General features: G+C 51.2%; 1 protein-coding gene across 1 annotated transcript in view; it reads right to left on the bottom strand.

Moving 5' to 3' along the window:
* Positions 1-680: 680 nt before the first annotated feature.
* Positions 681-21,578, bottom strand: part of Adamts2 (ADAM metallopeptidase with thrombospondin type 1 motif 2) — a 208,763-nt gene continuing 187,865 nt past the window's right edge. The window contains 11 exon segments of the mRNA XM_037201169.1: positions 681-3,665; positions 3,668-3,943; positions 9,114-9,203; positions 10,135-10,264; positions 12,795-13,002; positions 13,678-13,810; positions 16,247-16,406; positions 17,641-17,807; positions 18,731-18,811; positions 19,740-19,863; positions 20,568-20,701. Coding sequence (XP_037057064.1) covers positions 3,484-3,665; positions 3,668-3,943; positions 9,114-9,203; positions 10,135-10,264; positions 12,795-13,002; positions 13,678-13,810; positions 16,247-16,406; positions 17,641-17,807; positions 18,731-18,811; positions 19,740-19,863; positions 20,568-20,701 — 1,685 coding nt within the window. The 3' untranslated portion in view covers positions 681-3,483.

Raw genomic sequence — 21,578 nt, 5'->3', positions numbered from 1 at the left:
GGAGATACTATGAAGCTAGAAATTATTAGAATAACAAATCAAGGCTTTTGAAATATGGGGGACATTCCTCATATGTGGCTCCCAACAGCTGACAACTACATATTCTTTTCACACACACCCCAAAGATTTTACACAAGTAGATACAGGAGTCTGCCCTTCAATTCCCTACCCCACTCCCCAATAATGGCTAGCACACAAGTGGATGAGAGCAAATATTTTCTAAGTGTAATGCTGCTTACAGGTTGGCTGCTGGCTGCCTAAATTTAGAAAATACACATGCAAGACTTTCAGTTAAATTTGAATTCCAGAAAAATTTCCATATTTTTTTGTGTGTCTCTTATTTTATACTACAAAGTGTTCCTGTTTCCTCTGGATGTCAAATTTAGCTCAATGGCTAGTATTTTCTCCTGGAAACCCTAATCATAGGAAAAAGGGTCACGATGATTGGGAAGGTGGGTGGGGCTCTTGGCTAAGCCATATCCCAAGGCAAGTTGGAAGAGGATGCCCTTCTCCCCCATGAGGTGCTGACTTAAGCAGCCACAGCCAGTGCTCTTAGATGGCCCCCTGCCCCAGGAGCCTGGGGGCTCGTTGCCAAGACTGGCTTGCCAATGTGACACATCTCTTCTGCCCAAGTTTAGGCTGGAGATGAGTGTAGTCAAGGTAACGAACCAACACGGTCATGATTTGCAAAACCACAGACACTTTAATAAGTTATGAAAGTAAGGAGTCAAGTTTTACTATACAGAACAAAGACGCATCAATGGCTGTTGTCAGATAAAATTTTGTGATTTAAGTTGAGCACCGTGTTTGGCTCCATTCGGCGGCTGCCTGTCACACAGGAGTAGAGTCAGAATATTACCTCGGACAAAGACATTGGTATTGAGCACCATTTATCTACTTAAAACAGACCCAAAAAGACAACTCTCAAAATACAAATGTGAGGCTTATATATGGTATTCCATGGGATTTTCTAAGGGCTTTCTTCAAATGTGGCCTGATTGTTCCTAAGAATAAAAAATGATTCCCAGGTGCCTCCGAAGTTTTTTTCTGTGTGATGTAGGATAGTCTGGGTGACAACATGGTGCTGGAAACTTCTAGAGGACACCTAATCTGCCTCTAGGACTACAAGGATGCCTTGGAAATAAGAGCTGCTTTGAAAACTCAGGGTGGCTTCTAAGTCCATTCTCCAAATCGTCCCAAGCTCAGGAACTCACAGCTTCTCTGAGCCCGGTGGACACGGTTTGTTCCTTGGGCAGAGGTGTGTGAGCACCACTAGCTCCAGAGAGACCTGGAGGCCCACGGCCCAAGACACCAAGGATGTCATGTGGGACCTCATCTCTCTCAGGGCATCTGTCTTGCTGGGGTTGTCCCACATGGGGCTTCTATATCACAACCATTAGAATGGGTAACTCAGCCATATCCTGGCTACTATTAGTCTAGAATGTTCCTTCTCATTCTACCAAAGACAGGAAATACTCAGTTCTTCAGCCTGTGAGTAAACCCAGCTGACCTGGATTCAATAAATGAGGGCCAGCCATGGGATTCATTCCCTGTTTACAAGGAGGCAGGGAAGCAGAACTGTTCTCAACCACGTACTAGGAGAGATAGTCAAAGGACTTTTTTCCAATTTGGTTCTCTGGGAGCTGGGGCAGTGTAGGAGTATGTGTGGGATGTGGGGGCAAGGAATGGGTGTGGGGGGGGTGTCTGACCACCTTCTGGGAGGAAAGTTAAGCACTGTCTTAAACATTAGTCCAGCTGGTCTCTGTGCTCTGACTTCTTTCCCAGACCATCCACATAGACAACTCCCCCCCGCCACCCCCCCCCCACACACATTTACACAAGCATACTGAACACCTCGAAACTCAATGGAGGGTTAGCCACAATGGCATCGATTCAAGTCTTAGTATTCTTAACTCTGATTGGCAGGGCTGGGGGTTATCAATAAGAAAGAATGATCTAAGATCTACGATGGGTGAGAACACAGAGCTTCTAGAACTTTCCTACACACAAGAAGTCTCAGAATTATGGTTAGGCTAGGCCCAGCCAGGGAACTAATGTACCCTTGGCTCTTACCATATGGGATATTGGAGTGGCATGCTCACAAAGTGCCAGTGAATAGGAGCCAAAGCTCACCACCCTCCTATCACCCACCTACTGCCTTTTATTTTCCCCCATTCACAGCCGGCTCACCAAACATCACTCTACCACAAACAAAGGCTATCTAAGCTTCTAAAGAAAAAGACAAAGTGGGGCTTCCACCCCCACCTGATACTTCCTATTGCAGGCCATGTTGTCAGGTTCTAGTCCTTCTAAAGGTGGGAAATGGGCAAGGGCAAGGTCAGACTATAGGCAAAACCCATCCTCTGAACCTGAGGACCCAGAGCCTGGCACCTCACCACCCAGGTGGCAATACTGGGATCCCAGGAAAGGGAGAATCCTGGGTCTTGGGCCACATGCTGGTCATCCCAGGAGAGCGCATGCGGAGTACATCCTTCCTCTCTGGGGCCTTGGCCCAGGCTGGCCAGAGCCTAATACTAGGGCTCTTCCACCAGAACCTGGGAGGCAGCAAGCAAGGCCAAGGTGAGTGGAAAGGAGAGAGATAAGTCCTTGCTGCCTTTGACCCAAGGCTTCTATTTGGAACTCATATCCCCCATTATAGGAGTCTCATCACTTTTCTGGAAAGAACTAGATGGGTACACAACCCATGCTCAGCTGAGATCAAAACACTGCCCACCATGAGCACCAGATGCTGAAACTGCACCAGACAACTAGTTAACAATTAAAACAGAGACTAGAGGTTACAGCTAAAACTCAACCTAAAACTCCCAGGTCATCTTCTACTCCCACCCCTACAACTTGAAAAATTTTGAGTACAGGAAACCCCGATGTCTGCCTGGCCAGGCCAGGCTCGTAGGGAAGGAGCACAGGCCACACTGGCAGCTACAGCTGGAGGCTACCAACAGCCCTAGGTGGGCGCTGCTCTCTGGTTGGTTAAGTCCTCTCTCTACTAGCTACCACACTTATCCAATCATCTGCCTGGCCTCTGAGGTCATTTTGGCTCATGACCTCCACTTCAATGTACTCAACCTGACAATCAATCTCTTAAAAGTCCCCAGTGGTCTCATGCCTTGGGCCGGGGACTGCTCATCACTAAGGAAATGAAGGTTCTCAACCACTGCTTAGTAAGTTTTTCTCTCTGGGAGTCATCCCTCATGACATCCCAACATTGATAGAAACTAGGGAACTTTTCCACTCTAGACCTAAGACCACCACAAGATTTAGGTCATTCCTAGCCTGGGAAATACATGTTAGGCTGATTGTCACATGCAACCCCCCCCCCATATATATTCTTTTGTGCTATTTTCCAAACCTTTCTGGAAGCAGGAATTTTGGCTTTGTCTCCCACAACACAGGATTTGCCATCCCATGGAATATATCTATAAGCAAGGGGAAAAAGCTGTTGATGCGAATCTTTCCATTTTATTAGAACTTTCCGGCCTTCTCTTTTTTCTGCACTGCATTAATGAGCTCCTGGATCCTTTGGTTCCTCGTCCTTACATATGGGCTCGGCCGTCGCGGGATCAGGTTGGGAGACTGCACCTCTTCATCCACGCCATGGATCTTGTAGGGGACATCCACAGCATTGGTTTCTGGGTGATCCTCGTGGCATTGAGGCTGGAGGCGTTAAGGGGGACCTCCAAGGGAGGCCCTGGCGAAGGCTGCCCCGGCGGAGCGACCGTGGGCCCCGGGAGCGTGGGCATGAACACCTCGATGTCGTTGTGCTTCCCGGGGGGAGGTTCCCCGCCTGCGTCCCCCGTGCTGCTGAGGTTGTGGGGTGGGTTGCAGGACTTGCAGCAGAGCTTGTTGTAGCTGGGGATGGAGCAGTAGCGAGACAAGACTTCCATCCTACAGAACATTGACTTGTCGCCTTGGCACTGGCCCTCTGAAAGAGAAGAGTGGGAGAAATAACCAAAGGACACGGGGAGGGGGCGTGGACCCACCGCCGCCGCCGCGTGCAGGTTGCCGGAGGAGGTGTGTGGCAGAGTCCAGAGGCAGCGCAGAGGCAGTGAGCTTGTGTGGAGAGTCAGTGGAATTGCAGGGTCCAAGACTCTGAGCAGGGCGGCATCCACAGACCCCCCCACCCCCCGCCTGGAGTGCTCCCCTCCTGCCAGCAATCCCTAGCAGAACCTGCTCTTTCAGTGTGTCTCGAAGGTTGAGACAGAAATGAGACTTTCTGTTCTTCAGAGAGACTCCAAGTTCAACCTTAAGAACGGGACTTAACCGGATCTTCATGCTCCACATCTCAGTGGAACCTCAATGTAATTTGGTGGCAGGATTTGACTCTGTGGTAATGTACAAGTAGTAACTATAATGAAATTCAACCTAAAAGAACCAGCCCCTAAAGCTCAGCTCCCCTCAGCTAGAGCCTCACTGTGTGCCACTGTCCTGAGCTGACCTCCCAAGGTGTTTCTGTCAGAGACTAAAGACGCAGACTTGTGCAGGTCTTTGGACACTTACCCAAACTTATCTGATATATCCTGTCGGGCCACTGCTCCATCCAGCCACGGCCCCGCTGCATTAAACTTTTCTGATGTATCAGGTATCTTATCACAGTGCTAGAAGCTGACTAACCCAACAGCCAGACCAATTCAGGGATTATCTGTAGAAGTCAGGAAGCTATACAGGGCCATGGCCAGATCCATCCTTTTACCTGGCTTTATAAATAAAGTTTTATTGAGACACGGCCACATTTATTATCATTGGCCACTTTCCCACTGTAACAACAGTGGCATGGCTGTGACAGACTGGATGGGCTCCAATGCCTAAAGTATTTGTTGTCTGGCTCTTTGCAGAAAATGTTGCTTGACTCTGGGTCAAGGGTAGCCCACGATTAGTGGTTGGCCAAAGGTAATGTTCAGTTGATGGAGACAGCCCTAAGAGTTTGAATCCCCTTCTCAGGATGCCCCCCTTCCACTTGGCTTACCAGGTAGATTTCTCTGTCTGATTTCCTCTGACTGAACTACACAACGTCACTTTTGAAAAATTAAAACAAGCCAATGAGTGAATTAAAAAAAAAAAAAAAGCAAAAACAAAAACAAATCACGGCTTAAGAGCTTGGTGTACCAATAACAACCAAGAAAAACATGTCAATCAGCCCTCTGTGCCTACAGGCTCTACATCCTTGGATCCAGCTAACCATGGACAGGACTTGGGAAGAATACTATATGAACCAGATTCCTTTGTGGTCATTATTCAAAAAAAACAACACAGTAAAACAACCATCTATAAAGTCCTTACATTGTATTGGGAATTATGTGGAACCTGGGGGTAATGCAAAGTGTTTGGGAGGATGCTGCACATATTATAGGGAAATTCTAGACCATTTTATCCCAGGATGTAGCCATCTGCAAGATCAAGGGGTGCTTACAATCCTTATTGAAACTACACCAGTGGTTGTGTCTTTTTAAACAATATCGCTGACCAGACAGTTCTAGATAAAGGAGCTGTCAATTACACTTCCAGCAGGCTGAACTATGTCCTGAGGCTCTGGCTGGTGAAAGGTTGCCAAGATAATTTTGATTTTTATGATATTTGATCTTCCATTCCATTCTCAGTGGCAACTAAATAGCAAGAACTCTTGGATTTTTTTTTAAGATAGGACTTTACTATGTAGATCAGGCTAGCCTTGAACTCACAGAGATCTGCCTTCCTCTACCTCCAAAGTGCTGGGATTAAAAGCATGCACCACCATGGGTGGCCAAAACAATTGGCTTCCAAGGAATGATGATAAACCATTGGGAATGTACATATTGTTCATAAAGTCACCTTAAAAGCTAAGCATGGCCAGTCCTGGTTAGCACTTGATGGGAGACATGGTCACCCGTGTGCCCTCCCCAGTCTTGGTGGTATACGAATCCTATCTGGATTATTGATTGCTTCCTGTTAGTAGTTTTCTTGAATGCCTTTTAAAACTCATCACTTATTTTAGGAGGAAATCGATACTTGTGGAAGACAAATATCATAAGTAACTTCAAATATGAATACAGAGAAAAAGCCAAGTCAATTTTAAAATCGAGTTGAAATTCACCAATCTTTAGGGGGATAGTTCTGCACAGAAGCCAAAGTTAGAAAGTAAAGTGTAACAGATGTTGGAAAGGCACAAAGCAAGAATTTCTCCCTGATGTCATAAAGGGTAAAGAGAAGCAGGAGGGATCGCTTGGTGGGAGCAGACACATCACCCCAAATGAGTGATGGGCTCACGAACCCATTTCATCATTCAAAACTCATGAAACTCATTCATAAAGTAACATTTTCCCTTCCATCATGGGCCTTAGATGTGCCCTGTGCAGGTAGCATCCTGGGCCATCAGGGGTACTAATAAACGGTTTCCTTAGAGGGCAGCTGATCTTGACTCATCTCTGGAGAGATGGACTGAGGGATGCAGTGTTGTGGGACACAAGTATCCTCAGGACTCCCATTTCTCTTCAGCTATGATTCCTTTGATTAACAGGCAGAGCTGTGGGCAGGAGACCCAACCACAGCTCCTATGACATCTCTGGAGTCCAGAGCCTCAGCCTGGGCTGCCAATCCCATTTCTTAGACGCTGGGCTGTCTCCGATTGTCCTTTCTCAGTACCTCCTGACCTTTCCTACCGCTCCCTAGCACTGATGAGCATGGGGCAGGAGTCCCACCCACGGGACAAGATAGACCTCAGGTGAGGAAGTCCCTGCTGAACCCTGACCCACTGCCTGGTCATTGTTAGTAGGTGAGAGGACACAGGCCCTGTGGCTATTGAGAGCAGAACTTAGGAGGTAGAGTCAGGCAGGGCTGTGCACATGTACACACACACACACACACACACACACACACACACACACACACACAACCATTGCCCTGCTTTTCCAAGACCACACCCCTCCCCCATCTCAAGGCAGGACAATGACCTGACAGGGGCTCAGGAGACATAACCTGTACCTCACATTTCTGCTCTGATTCCCAAGAAAAGAAGAAGCCAAGCCAGGCAGCACCTAGGAGCAGAAAACCCAGACATCTCTGCAAAGGTCCTCACTTAGCACTGGCAGCCCCACACTCAAGGTGGAGAGCAACAGCCCTACTTTGAAAAATTCTTTGGTATGTGTGTTAGTGAAAGATCTATGTTGGGCAGGGGGTGGTGGGGCGGGGTGGGGGGCAACGAAGTCCCCTGGAACCAGAAACCAGGTGATTAACGCTACTGGATGGTGCCACATGACGCCTCAGTGTGGCCTGCCAGGAAGGTGACGAGAACAAGCCGCCAGCTGACCAAACCCAAGCTCCCAGTTGAACTGAACTTTTATTGAGTTTATTTGTGGGATGCATGACAAGAGGTCTTTCCATCATTAGTTAAGAATAAAAGGTCATTTTCACAGTCACTTTGGCACACACTAATGTCTCATGGAGAGAAAGCAAGAAAGAAGAAAAGAACAGAAAAGCAATGGCGACAACGAAACCTACGTAATACGTCATTAAGTACATACAAAATACTAATAAAATATCCCTGATAAACCAAAGTGCGTACAGACAGGAGGCAAATGCCCAGGACCGTGTTGCACCGTCTGCAACCACACGGGTCACTCACACCGCCTCGTCAAAGTTGGAAGTTAACAGTCGTGAGAAGATTAATTTGCAGTTACACACCAATTATTTACATAACAGTAATTAGTGCCAAGGGGGAGAGGAGGAGGCTTGGCTGCGTGGTCCAGCAGGAATTAGTTATTAACAGATGAAGGCGACCGGGGCCAGGGGGCGCTGCTGGGACTGTCAGTTGGGAGTGCTACATTAGTCACGGCTAAGGACCCAGGTGTAAGGTCACCCTCTGGGTGTAAGGCCGCGCTGGGGGAGCTCCTTGTGGGAGTCTCCGCAAAACAGTCAGCGCCATCTGGCCAGGTGGGCATCAGAGGAGGACCCCCTTTTGTCGGAGACAGATGGAGTGCCCGCTGAGTCCCCTCGCACACAGATGGTTCAGAGAGGGAGCGAGGCCATCTGGATTTAGAAACCTTACCCTTGGCAAAAGGTGGGCAAAAATGGGTGGGGGTCCCCCTAGATCTTCAGTGCCTGCCTCCTACCCGGATCACATCCCCCGTGTGAGGCTGGAGTTAGCAGCCAATTCTGTTAGCTTTCAACTTTAAGGCATCTTCTACATAGTGTTTCTAAGCAAAAAAAAGCAATAAAAATTGAGGTATTCTGTAGTTGTTCACACTGGTAGGTGAGGCACATCCACATCTGTCAATCAGTCAGTCAATCAATCAATCTCACTTTCAATCCTCTGAACGGGTCATATGCACACGACAAGAAAAAGGCCATTGGAGCAAAAAGACAGAGAATGGAGGCGGTGGTGTGTCCATGACGTCCCACTGCAGGGACATGTCTCCCCGCCTCCTCCTCCATATGAGAGGACAGGGGGGTGGGGGCCAAGGGCCGTGTAGGTCGGGTGCAAAGGCCGGACGGAAGCAGGCCATAGTTTCACAAGTCAGAAAGGACACACTCAGCAAAGGACAACAGCAGCAGTGACAGCAGCAGCAGCCGGGAAGCCCCTGACACCGCAGGAAACTTGGGGTCTGTCACCCCGGCACAGGAGATGCAAAAAAACGCACACCGTAGAGACCCCTGTGGCCTCACCTCAATGGTGGTGGCGTCTGAAAGGGGACGGGGCTGACTTCCCCTTGGAGTTGACCCGCAGCTTCAGCCTGGAGGGATGTGGCCCAATGAGGCGGTCGCCATGGCGAGGTGGTCACACTCGCACAGTGGCCTCAGGCCCCTCCGGCACCACAACAGATCTTTGCCCCTTTACAAGCCATCACAAAACCAGGTCCTGGCCCCTTGACAAGAGGCCAGTGTCCCCAGGCCAGGCCTCCTGGAGGCTGGCCCTCGCTCCGCTTGCCGCCACCAAGTGGTACTAGCTCTGGAGGAGCAGGCCGAGCACACAGGCCCAGAGAAAACAGATTCACCCAGAAGAGCGCTCAGCAGGAGTCAGGGAAGCTTTCCATAGAGAGAGAGTAGGGGAGCCCAAGGCAAGCTCCACAAGGCGCAGGGCATGCACTGGAGGGCAGAGGCAGAGTTATAAACGGGTCGGTTACTTGACGAGATCTTCTGGATGGGTGAGTCAGGGTCAGGCCGGGACAGCCACTGAACCACGTAACTCTTCTTGGAGGGATCCGAGATGTTTCCTGGAAGGAAAAGCAGAGGCTGCAGCTGCCAGAGTACCATTAAGGACCACCACCACCACCACCACCACCACCACCACCACCACCACCACCACCACTACCAGCACATCCAGAGCAAAGCAGCTCGTCTCCAGGCATCCTGGGGCCCAGCGCAGTAGGAGGGCATGGTTCCTGTTCTTGGATAAACTGGTCTAGTCTCTTGCCTGTCTGCATCCTCAGACCCAGCAATGTCTCTCCAGTTGCCCATCTCAGACCCGTCCACCTATTAATCCGTGTCCTGTTCCTTCACTGTTTTTACCCCACCTTACTCGGGGTTCCCTGGCACTCAAGCTCTGTCCTGGAGAAACCTGGTGAGGATGACCAATCCTGCCACCCCCACCAGGACTGTCACCTGACCTCTTGTACTCTGTCCTCTGAGAAGAGAAGAGCGGGGACAGAGTCTAGCCCTGAGTTGCTGTGTGGACCAAGATGCTGAAACACACGTGATACTGGACCAGGCATCTGCACAGTGGTCTTGGCTGTTGTTCTCAGAGAACACAGGGCACCCTCTACCCACATGGGCATCCCCTTCCTACACTGGCATCTCCGTTGCATAGGCTACGCATGCCTGCTGGCAGAGTCCTGCTGTGCTGTGGGTCACTGGAGTTTAGAGCTGTAATATCAGGCCATGAAGGCAGGGATGGGCTGAGACTCGTCCCTCTGTGCACACTAGGACTTGTCCAAGGACACCCATGTGTCAACCCTCCGCCCCATGCCCCCCATCCTATTTCTTTCTAGGAAAAGTCTCAGCCCTGGCTGGGAGTGCTCCAGTTCAAGTTCACCCATGGCAAGCCCGGCCATTTTGGAAGAAAAGCAGAATTTGATTGCACTATGGCCCCCACTCCCCTCTACTAGGCTGTCGCATGCTGGGGGTCAGGGGTGTCACAGGGCTTACGGGGACAGGGTGCAAGCCTGCAGATCCTTGCTGTCTCAGGCCGCTCCTCCCGGCAGACACCAAAATTATCATCGGCGGTGCGGCAGAGTACTGGCCGTTCCTGGGTGCCATTGCCACAGGTTACTGAACACTGTAGGTACAGAAGCATTACTCAAGGTCACCTCCCATACTGAGCCTCATGCTCCCCAGGCAGGTGACCCATGGGAGATGGTGTGGGGCAGAAGGTGGGTCTTGTCCCATAGGGACTGTCCTAGAGTGCACATGCCCATTTCTCAGGGCTACTGCGATGCCAATACCTCTGGGTTCTCCCTTCCTCCCATAGTGTGGATATGATTTGAGCATGTCATTCCAGACTTGTGTGTTGGAAGCTCTGTCCTCATTGTGGTGATAATGGGAAGGGGAGCAAAACCTAGTGGGAGGCTTCTCCTGACCTGTTTGGGCCTTGGCTGCCTGCTTCTCCGTGGGATCCCTTTCCCATGTATATCATCATGGTGCCATATGTCATAAGATCCTCCCTCACAAGGGTAAAGTTGATGATGCCAGCACCATGTCCTTAAACCTTCAAAACCATGAACTCAAGAAGTCTCTTTATACAGAAACGCCTACACTGCCATAAATCCCTATGGAGAGTCCCCAGGAAAGTAAAAACAGAATTACTATATGACCCATCGCTCCTAGGTATATAACCAAAGGACTCTAAGTCAACATTCCACATCTGTGTTTATATCTGCACTAGCCAGGAAGCAGATCCTGCCTACCTGTCCATCAACAATGCACGCAGAAAAAAAGTGGTCCACATATGCATGTTTGCGGGGGGGGGGGGAACGGGGACATATATGATGTGCAGGTGCACATGAATGGGTACACACGTGCATGCAGAGGTCTGAGACTGACCAGAATTTTCTTGACCAGCCTCCACCTCGTTCATCAAGTCAGGGTTTCTCTTCGGAACTCTGAGTTTGCTAACACAGCTAACCTGGTTAGTGAGCTTGTTCCTGGGATTCCACCTCTGACTCTGAGCTCTAGAACTATCTATAGGCAGGCTGCTACGCCTAGCAGGCATTTACATGGGTGCTGGGGAATCCAAACTCCAGTCTTCCAGCTTGTACAAGTGCCTTAATCACCAGAGCCGTCTTCCTAGATGCTACACAGTGGAATTTTATTCAGCCATAAGGAAATCATGGCATTTGCTAGAAATTGATAGAGCTAGAGATTCTATTAAGTAAAAATAAGCTAGGCTCAAAAAGACAAATTCCGTTTCTCCCCATATGTGGAACTGTGTGTGTGTGTGTGTGTGTGTGTGTGTGTGTGTGTGTGTGAAGGTCATGACACTCTCGAGGGTACTATTTGGGAAGAGGAAAAAAGGGGGGAGGGCAATGGGAAAGGGAAGTGCTGTGGGACGGTCTGTATGTCAAATTGCTCTCATTGGTCAATAAATAAAACACTGGTTGGTCAGTGGCCAGGCAGGAAGTAGGTGGGACAAGGAGAGAGGAGAATTCTGGGAAGCAGAAGGCTGAGGCAGAGAGACACTGCAGCCGCCGCCATGACAGCAGCATGTGAAGATGCGGTAAGCACAGCACGTGGCAAGGTATAGATTTATGGAAATGGATAATTAAGCTATAAGAACAGTAGCAAAAGCTGCACGCATACAGTTGTATGCAATATAAGTCTCTGTGTTTACTTGGTGGGTCTGAGCGGCTGTGGACTGGGGTGACAAAGATTTGTCCTGACTGTGGGCAAGGCAGGAAAACTCAAGCTACAGGAAGTGAATTAGAACATGTGTGTGAGGATGCCATAAAGAAACCCTTGACTTTGTGTGTCAACTTCAAAGTAGAGCTAGGCTAATTTAGACAATGGAGGCAAGCAACACCACTATATGAAGAGAATAAAAAGTGATATATCTGCCCACAACCTTCCCCACAGAAGGTACTCAAGTACCTCATTATGGTAATGGAAAACGGTTTAATACACTTCTCTAGTTGGAGGATGCCCAGGAAAACCTGTAGTCAACTGGGGCTCCTGCAACCTCTCTGATCCAGTCCCGGAACCTTGGGCGGTCCCTCCTCTAACTTTCTCCCCAAACACAAGGCTCCAGTACCCTCTAGCCCCCCACCCCACACTTCATGACCCTGGGGAGGAACCAGAGTGCATTCATACCCTGACTCCTGGCACTGGGCTCACTCAACCTAGTCCTGCATCCTCACCGTGAATGTGGGGGAGAGTCAACTCAGTCGACTTGGGAGTCTCAAAATCTTCCCATTCCTAAGCAACAGCTTGTTTTGAGGACTGGCTCATGGGCAATTTCTGGGGACCTAACTCCTGGAAGGTTGTGAGTGATGAAAAAAAAAAAAAAAAAGCTCCTGCATGCTTGAGGCCTTGGGGCAGGCTGTACCAGCTTTACTAGGCAGCTTAAACCAGCAATGCAATTTATGCATGCGAAATATCTGCTTTCCATCCTTCTGGGATCTGAGGTCCATCACCATGTAGCTGGTTCCCTGATGGAAACCCTGGACTTCCATGCTGTGGCTCCCACGGTGCCCTGAAACCTGAGCTGTGGCCTGGGGAGACAGGAGTTCTATCAAAACTGGAATGGCTGTCTATCTCAGACTTATCCAAGCTCAGTTCGGGGTCAAGGGCGTGGGGCCAAGAGAACGGCTTACCTGGGACCAGGACCCAGCCCGCCACCGCCCAGGGCAGAGCTCACGGTTGCAGGCCCTGCGGCTCTCAGGACGGTGGTCATTGCAGTGTTTGGTGTGCACGGAGCGGGTGGTGTTGTTGTGCAGGGGCTGAATGCAGCGTACGGAGCGCACTTGCATGCCGGTTCGCCCACAGCTCTGACTGCAAGGCTCCCATTCACCGGTGACCCACCTGCCGGGGCAGAGTGGCAGGTGGTCAGGGAACCAGTCTGGCTGCGGCCCAGGTGGGCAATGAGAACAGAGATGTCAGCTTGTTCTCTCCTGCAACGGAAGCTCTTTCTCGTTTCACAAAAGCACCCGCCTCATGGGCCCGCTTGCATGGAGAGGAAACTGAGGCTCAGATACTCGCGTTTGTCAGGGTCTGACAGGCTCTGTTGGGGTTGGTGGCCTAAAGGGTTTTTTTACCACCTGTCTATTCCCTCAGGGTCCTTATCCTGACCACAGTCTCATCTTCTGATGGTGCCATGAACCCTCCCTAGCAAAGCTCAGTAGCACTGCGGAGTCCCTCAACCCAGCCACCTTCCCTGACCTGGGCCCAGAAATGCATCCTGCCCGGGTCTGAAGGTCTGAGAATCAGCTCTGTTGCTTAGAAACATCAAATACAGCCCAGGCCCTCTGGGCCTCAGTTTCCCCACCTAAGTGTTAACATTTTCTGTCTTTCATGAGATGCGCATGGAGCTTCCAGTCAGTGGATCAGAAGTGGGCCTGTACCTTTCACCTATGTATGGTATGGTGGGTGAGAAGCCTAACACCCCATGAGGTGCCAGGCCCAGGGCCTCTGGGACGCCCGGTTTCCTTCCTCCCTCCAGGGTGAGCCCCAGGGCCGTGGCCCCGTCCCAGCACTCACACAGGCTGGGAGCATTCCTGAGGGTTGCAGGCTCGGCGGATGGCTTTGGGCTTGGCCAGGGCGCTGCAGAAGGCTCGGTGGACCATCTTGCTGTCCAGCCTCCGGCGGCAGCCATACTTCGTGAACTGGGACCCTGAAGACAGAGAGCTTGAAGGGGCTCAATGGGGCAGTGGGACCCCCAAGGGGGCTTGGAGAGGTGGGGCCCCCACCAGCAGTAGTAGCCCCCCATTCTCCTCCCTCCTCTTTGCTTTTTGTCTTCCTATACAGTCCACGCTGGCTTTGAACTCATTCTTTGTCCCAGTGTTCCCCGCAACCCTGTAATTCCTCCGCTGCAGCCCGAGGTAGCTAAGAGGATAGGCTTGTGCCACCATGCTCTGTTTCTCCTTGCCCTTGAAATGGCGTGGAGGGTGAGGAGGGAGCCTTGGAGATACCTAGCAAGGAACTCCCCCTTCACCCCATCAGAGGGAGGGCAAGAATGCGGGCCCTGATGGCTTCTGGGGTCACAGGGATGACCCCATCCCCTCCCATTACTCGGCCATTTGCTCTATCTTGGGGGCTGAGACGAATCAGGATTTGATCAACACGGGGCAACCTGGTCTGCGTGGCTCCTTATTATCACCGGCTCCTGCAGTCTTTCTCAATGCAGTGCTGTTCTTCCCCAGAACAGCGGGAAATATCTAGGGTATCGAGTGGGTAGAGGCTGGGGGGGGGGGTACTGCTCAGCCTCCTACAGTGCAAGGCACCCCACACCAGGAACCTGAATTTCCATAGTACCTAGCGAGTGAGTATACAAGAGAATCTAAGCACAGCCAGGCAGCCTGCTCTAGCAGAGGATTAAGTGGCACTGACCCATGGAGGGCGGGGGAGGGGGCAGTGAGATTGTGCAGATTCCCCCAGGGAAGCATTGTGTGTTCAGGAAAAGCACTAGCTGTGGATTAGGCAAGGATGCAAAAGGCCTGGTCTCCAGCCTGCAGTACTGTCTGGAGGGAGTGGGGCCGTTAAGGGTCACTGGGGGTGTGGGGGTGTGCTCTTCAAAGGGGAGACTGGGAATCCAGTCCTCCCCTTCTCTCTTTGCTTCCCAGCCACCTGCTGGCCTAGGCAGGTAGGGCAGCCAGCAGCTTCTTTGATGTATATCTGCTCCTGCCATGGTCTGCCGCCTCAACACAGCCCGAAGCAATGGGACCCACTAGCCATGGGACAAAGCCTCCAAGATTGTGAGTGGAAATAGTTTTCTTTTTTATAAGCTGATTATCTCAAGGGTTCATTACAATAACGGAAAACAAACACTACCCCAAGGCTGGCAAGGCCAAGACGGGGAGGGAAGGCATGGAACATCAGTGTGCCCAGGGGCTGGCCGGGCCTTGCTGGCCACAGGGAGAATTTTAGCTTTTGTCTCACAAAAGGAGGGAGCTACTGGAGGTGTTTACAACCCAGGGCAGGGAGGGGTCTGGTCCACACCTTTATTTTAGCTTTCCACTTGTATATGTGCATGTGCGTGCGTGCGTGCGTGTGTGCATGTGTGCGATCTGTGGAGGCCCGAGGTTCACGTCAACAATCATCCTTGATTCCTCTTCCATTTTATTTATTGACACAGGGCCTCACAATCAAATCTAGAGCTTGCCAATGTGGTTAGTATCGATAGGCAGCTTGCTCTGGGGAATCCCCTAGTCTCTTGCTTTCCAAGGCTGGAATTATAGGAGAGGCCCCATGCCCATCCCACTTCTGCATAGGTTCTGGGGATCTGAACTCTGGTGCCCATGCCCTCAAGGCAAGCCCATTAACCACTGATCTGCCTCTCCAGCCCTGATTCGTTCCTTTAAAAGGTCTTTCTTGGACCTAGAGTGGGTCCACAGAGGCCAGCAGGAGGATGGTACTGGACCAGAGGGCAGACAGAACCTTGGCATATGCAGCAGGAACCGGCAGGTCTGCTGGTGAGATCCAGGTGGGGTGTGGAGATGGGGAACCATCGAGGCAGAGCAGAAGCTGAGAGTACATTGCTCAGGATGAGGGTCCCCCTCCCCTCGTCGAATTCTTTGAGGTCAGCAGAGTCCACTTTCCCTCTCTCTCTCTCCCGGCCCCCAACTCTGGATTGATCAGGCTTGAGGGGTTTTTCTGAGTAGACTTAGGGAAGGGGGCTCCCCAGAAGTGTCCCCAGGGCTCTGGAGTCTTGCTAGTACTGCTGCCTGGCCCACTCACATGTCAGCCTCCCACCAGGCTGCCTCACTAGCCACATACTAATGCCATCCATGCTGATGTGACCCAAACCCTACAGGCCGTTCTGGCTGCATTTTGTGTGATGTCTCAAGCACCTGCCCTTCCCAACTCATGGACCTTTCCCAGGCTAGGCTAAGCCTTTGATGACTCCAATGGAGGTCCTGCTGTGCTGTTCCCCCGGACACTCTCATACTTGTCACAGGACAAACTCACTGGACACTGTTGGCCCAGGAAACTTCACTGGGAAGCCCATTCAACCAGCCCCAACCTCCTCTAGGCTCACACTGAGTCTCAACCCAGGGGTATCCCCCCTCCAATCAAGCCCAAGAGCCCCAGCAGTGAGAACCCCCCTCACCTCCACCGCAGGGCTTGGAGCAGGGAGACCACTTTTTCAAGGCCCACTCGTGGCGCACAGAGTCGTCTTCCAGGACATTGTTGTCGTCGACATTGAGCGAGTCCTCATGGATCATGTATTTGTATGTCAGTGAGATCCGACTGTCTCCTTCGGGGATCACCTGGACCCACCCCAACATGGTGATGAGAATGTCCGCCCAGCTTTCATCCCCCCTCTATAGCCAACTTAGAGGCATCAGATAGACTGACAACCAGAGGAGATACAGTCCCTGACTTACGATGGTCATCTTTAGTGGCTTTTCACAACTTACAACAACACTTAAGAATTGGAAATTTGGACCTTTTTCCTGGCTTGTGGGATGTGGTGTAAGCCTCTGGTGATGCTGATGGAGGCAGTGAGTACTGGTTGTAGTTTAGGTGCAGCCAATGCACTTTTGTATGACATGTTTATGAAGATTAAACCACTATGGAGAATCTATATAGAGCTAGGATCTCACAGACTACATTAAAAATTTTTTTAAATTACACTTTATTGATTTATTTTCGTGCACTCATTCAATGCCCATAGAGGCCTGAAGGGGGTGTCAAGTCCCTAGGAGCTAGAGTTATAAGCATTTGTGAGCTGCCTGCTGTGGGTGCTGGGGTACAAATTCCGGTCTTCTGGTAGAGCAGTGAGTACTCTTACCTCCTGAGCCTTATCTCCAGCCTTCCCTGTCTCTCTAGCTCACCCTCATTTTTGAGACAAGGACTTGTTAAGTTGGCCCATTGGCTGGAACTTGCTATGTGGACCTTAAATGGTCTATGAAATCTGCTGTGTAAACTTGCTTTAATCTCCTTGCTGTGTCTCCTGGGCTGGGATGGCAGGTGTCCGACACCATTCCTGGCTCAGTGTGTTCATTGGTTTGAGTAAATAAACTCTATCACTCCAGCACTTCATTAAAACTAAAAATCTTGAAGTGACTTGAAAACCCAGCCCCTTCAGGATTTTCCATAGCCAGGAGCAGCCTTGTGATCCTACACCCAGGGACCTGAGAACCAGTACTGCTTGGTCACAAGGTCCAGTGTGTGACTGGTTTCTGCTCTCTCAGGTATGAGAATTTCAGCGCAACAGCAGAGGCTCATGGGTCTGATGGTATGAACTGTGAACGTCATTCAAATAGAAAACGTGGAAACCTCTAGAGAGGAGCCTGCCCACAGTCAGCGGGGGCTGGCGCAGGGGGCAGAGCCCGGGTGCATGGGCCCATGCCCACTCATGGCTGACTTGGAGGTGGAGACCGTGGCAGGGAAAGAGGCTGCCGAGAGCAAAGGCTGAAGAATGCAGAGGGAGCTTGGGCGTCCCAGGGCTCCCATCTTTTCCTGGGGCCGTGTGCACCCATGGGCTGGCACAGGACTCACCAGTACAGTGATGGTTCCGTGGAGTGGGCCCATGGTCTGCAGCGTCTCCCTCTCATCCTCATTCCTGTATTCCCACTCCACACCCATGGCAATGAAGGAGCGAGAATTGGGGTCCAGGTGGTTCTCCTCATTTAAGATGAACTTGCCTGTCTCCAGGTTCTTGACAGCTGAGAATGGTAAACGGGAGCACTCAATCTGCTACTAGTGGGTAGGAGGGGGGGTTTCCAGCTGCCTCCCCCACAGCTGCCACTGGGGGCTCTGTCTTGGCCAATAGTTGCCCAACTTGCTTTGGGAGTCACACCCTGCTCTTGCTTGCTCTGTAGAGACCAGGCTAACCTCTGCATGGGACCTACTGCCTATCCCAGTGCCCCTTGGACAGGGTGGTCTTCCACTCTTCTGCAAACTGGAAGAACACAGTCTGTCTGGGACATAGGGCTGCAGATGCTGCCAGGGGAGCCCTCTGATCTCCAGCTCTGACCTCCCCCAGAAGATGCATGCATGAAAGCCCAGGAAGTGGACTGGGACAGGTCGACGAGGGCTGAAGCACATCTGTCAGTCAGGACTGTTGATCTCAGGACCTGGCCACACAATCCAAGCTTTTGAGCTTCGGTATGCTGTGGGATGGTCTGTATGTCAAATTGCTCTGATTGGTCAATAAATAAAACACTGATTGGCCAGTGGCCAGGCAGGAAGTAGGTGGGACAAGGAGAGAGGAGAATTCTGGGAAGCAGAAGGCTGAGGCGGAGAGACACTGCCAGCCGCCATGCCATGACAAGCAGCATGTGAAGACTCCGGTAAGCCACAAGCCACGTGGCAAGGTATAGATTTATAGAAATGGATTAATTTAAGATATAAGAACAGTTAGCAAGAAGCCTGCCACAGCCATCCAGTTTATAAGTGATATAAGTCTCTGTGTTTACTTGGTTGGGTCTGAGCGGCTGTAGGACTGGCAGGTGAGAGAGATTTGTCCTGACTGTGGGTAAAGCAGGAAAACTCCAGCTACATCGGTACTCTGCTCTGACCTTTGGTACTCTGCCCATCCCAGAAGAACCAGATCTCACAGATGCCGAGCCATTTGGCTCCGACTCACACAGATGATGGCTGGTGGTGTCGGCCTCCTGGATGAGCAGGTGTCTGGCTCCAGCGGGGATCTCAAACATCTTGACGTACTCTTTGGGGGTAGGAAGGAAGTCAGATGAGAAGACAAGAAACCATTCCAATGTGCATGCTCCAGGGAGGCCTGCCCTCCAAGGCAGCTCCATCACTGGCACTCCCAACTGTACTTGGTAGGAGAGGGGTTCAATGGAAAGGCCTGATACGCCCTACCCTGCATTTCTCCTCATCTTCAAATCCCAGGTATCTCAATGCTGCTTCCTCCACTGAACATCTAGGTAGGAATCTAGTCCCCAGCCATGCTGGAAGGGAGGGAGGCTCCAGGCAAGCCACATGGCCTATCTGCGCCTCAGTCCCTCCATTTGGAAACCATGTCAGAACCCCATGGGCAGGAGCGGCGAGGCCAGTGCTGAGCACCTGACCCACAAGGACATTCCTGGCCCACGGCTCTTCACCAGGGCCTACAATGTTTGTCTGTGGCCTTTCACAAGAAAACCAAAGAAGCAGGCGTGTCTCCATGTCAGAGACAGATGTGGTCAGCTGCTGCCAGCCAACCCATAGGGTGCTGGGTCAAATGGAAGCACAGCATCAGTACCAGGCTGCTGTGTTTTGGATGAGGCTTGTGGGTGTCCCCCACGGGCTAGATTCAGGAAAGTCCTGATGGTAGCCATCTGTGGGCAGGAGAGAGGGAGGGAGCAAATAACATGCAGCTGAGCCCCCCTGGAGGGCTGCGGGGACTGATCTTTGTGGGCAGGGCCTCTGACCCCAGGCTTCTAAGGTCCATCTGTAACTCAGGCCTTGTTCTCCATCCTCCACATCCATACGGCTTAGACTCAAGATCCCCAGTCAGGTTCCCTTTCCCCCGACCCTCTCACAGCGCCAAGCCCCAAATAGTCATGAGTCCCTCCGAGAGTGGGGGCATCCGGGCCGTAGCCCCACCAGGTGCTGTCGAGATTCCGCCCCGGGGCAGACGATGGGCTTCTCACCTTGCTTCCTGGGTGACCTCGTGAATGTGCCCTTCACCACCTTACAGTGGGTGTTGTCGCCCCCACACACTCCACACTTGTCCTCCTGCTTGCGGGAACCGATCACCCCATCACAGCCCACTTTCTGCCGGGCAAGAGAGGGCAGGGAACCTTTGAGACCCCGTTCTTGCTCATGCCTGAGTCCCCCGACACCCACAGTACCCGATCCCTCCCACAGCCGGGATCTGTATATCCCTTCTTAGTCACCCTGACAAGGGGGGAAGAAGGGCTTTGGAGAGAGGCAGACCCCACGCGGTGGCCATGCTGAGCCATGTGCCCTCTCCTGGCCTCAGTTCATACAGAGCACGGGGCCTATCCTGTTACAGCACTTCCGTCCTCCGGCCCTTCACGCTGCCTTTCTCCAAGAGCACCCAGCCAGCACACCCCCAAGGCAGCCCTGAGGGACTCCACTGCTTTGTTCCAGTGGAACAACAATGAGGTGGTGGAAATCCTTAAGAGTCAAAGCCTGGTGAAGGATGCTCTTGACATTGTTTTTACACCCTGCTCACTCCCCACAACAGCCCGGAGATGCTGAGGCTTTCCTAGTAAGCACGGAGAGCTTAGTCTGAGCCCAGATCCCACATTCCACAGGGCTTGTCCCCCATGTGTCTGTGCACCAGAACCAGAATGTCTGTTGTGGAGGACTGTCTTGATTGTAAATTGATGTAGGAAAGCCCAGCCCACTACGGGCAGCACCATTCCCTAGGCAGTGGATCCTGAACAGAACAAGAGAGGCTCCCAGGAGGTGGAAACCCTGAACTTCGGCCCACGCTGCCTCATGGCACTCACCCTGCAGTCCCCACGCACACAGAGGCTGAAGGCGTCCTTGTAGGAGCAGCGTGTCCCATCGTGCACCATGCGCTTCATGGACACTACCTCCCCTGTCTCCTTGGACTCGCAGTAGAGGTGGCATCTCTCCTTGGCTGGAAGGGAAGTGGCAAGGTATTAGGCTAGAGCCTTCTCAAAAGAGCACCACACCAGAGAAAAAAAAATTCCTATATTCTTAGAACTCACCTGCCCTACCTCCAGTCCCTGAAATCTATGCTCTGGGATGACAGAGAGAGGGACAGGTAATGGCAACCTCCTTCCTACCTCTTTGGCTTCTGAGACTTTGACTCTGGTGCTATCAAGCCTTAGGGAGAGATTTCCCAACTGATCCAACCAGGATGTGTATATGGCCCACATCTTCCATCCTCACAGCCCTGCCTGATGGAGACCCTCGACTCTGCAGAGTGTAAACGAGTGCAGCCACTGTGGAAATCAGTGTGGATCGTGTACGTTCCTCAGAAAACTAAACCTATGATTCCCATGTGCTGTGCTGTACCACTCCTGGGAATACATCCAAAGGAGTCTAAGTCAGCACACCATTAGAGATGCCTGCATATCCAAACTGTTCACAAGAGCCAAGGTATGGAGTCAGCTTAGGAATCTATCATCAGAGGAATGGATAAAGAAAATGTGACATGTACACATCGAGTTTCATTCAGACATAGAGAAGAAGATAATTACATTGTTTTCAGGAAGATGGGTGTAACTTGAGATTTATCATATTAAACAAATTAAGCCTGCCTCAGAAAAACAAGTATCACATTTTCTCACATATGCAGATTCTCTCCCTCCGTGTATATATTCTTAGTGTGGGGAGAAGATAATAGAGGAGCATCATAATCAAAATGTGACAGACATGCATTGAAGTGTCACGGTGAAGCCTATTATTTTGTTTAGTGGATGATGCTGATTAAAAAGAGAAAAGATCCACTGTCAATCAACCAAACGCAGCCAGAGCCTCTTCGAGTCAGG

The sequence above is a fragment of the Peromyscus leucopus genome, chromosome 8b (assembly GCF_004664715.2).
Source record: "Peromyscus leucopus breed LL Stock chromosome 8b, UCI_PerLeu_2.1, whole genome shotgun sequence".
In the NCBI taxonomy this organism is placed as follows: domain Eukaryota; kingdom Metazoa; phylum Chordata; class Mammalia; order Rodentia; family Cricetidae; genus Peromyscus; species Peromyscus leucopus.
The sequence above is the reverse complement of the archived record's forward strand: the minus strand, read 5'-3'. Positions and strand labels throughout refer to the sequence as shown.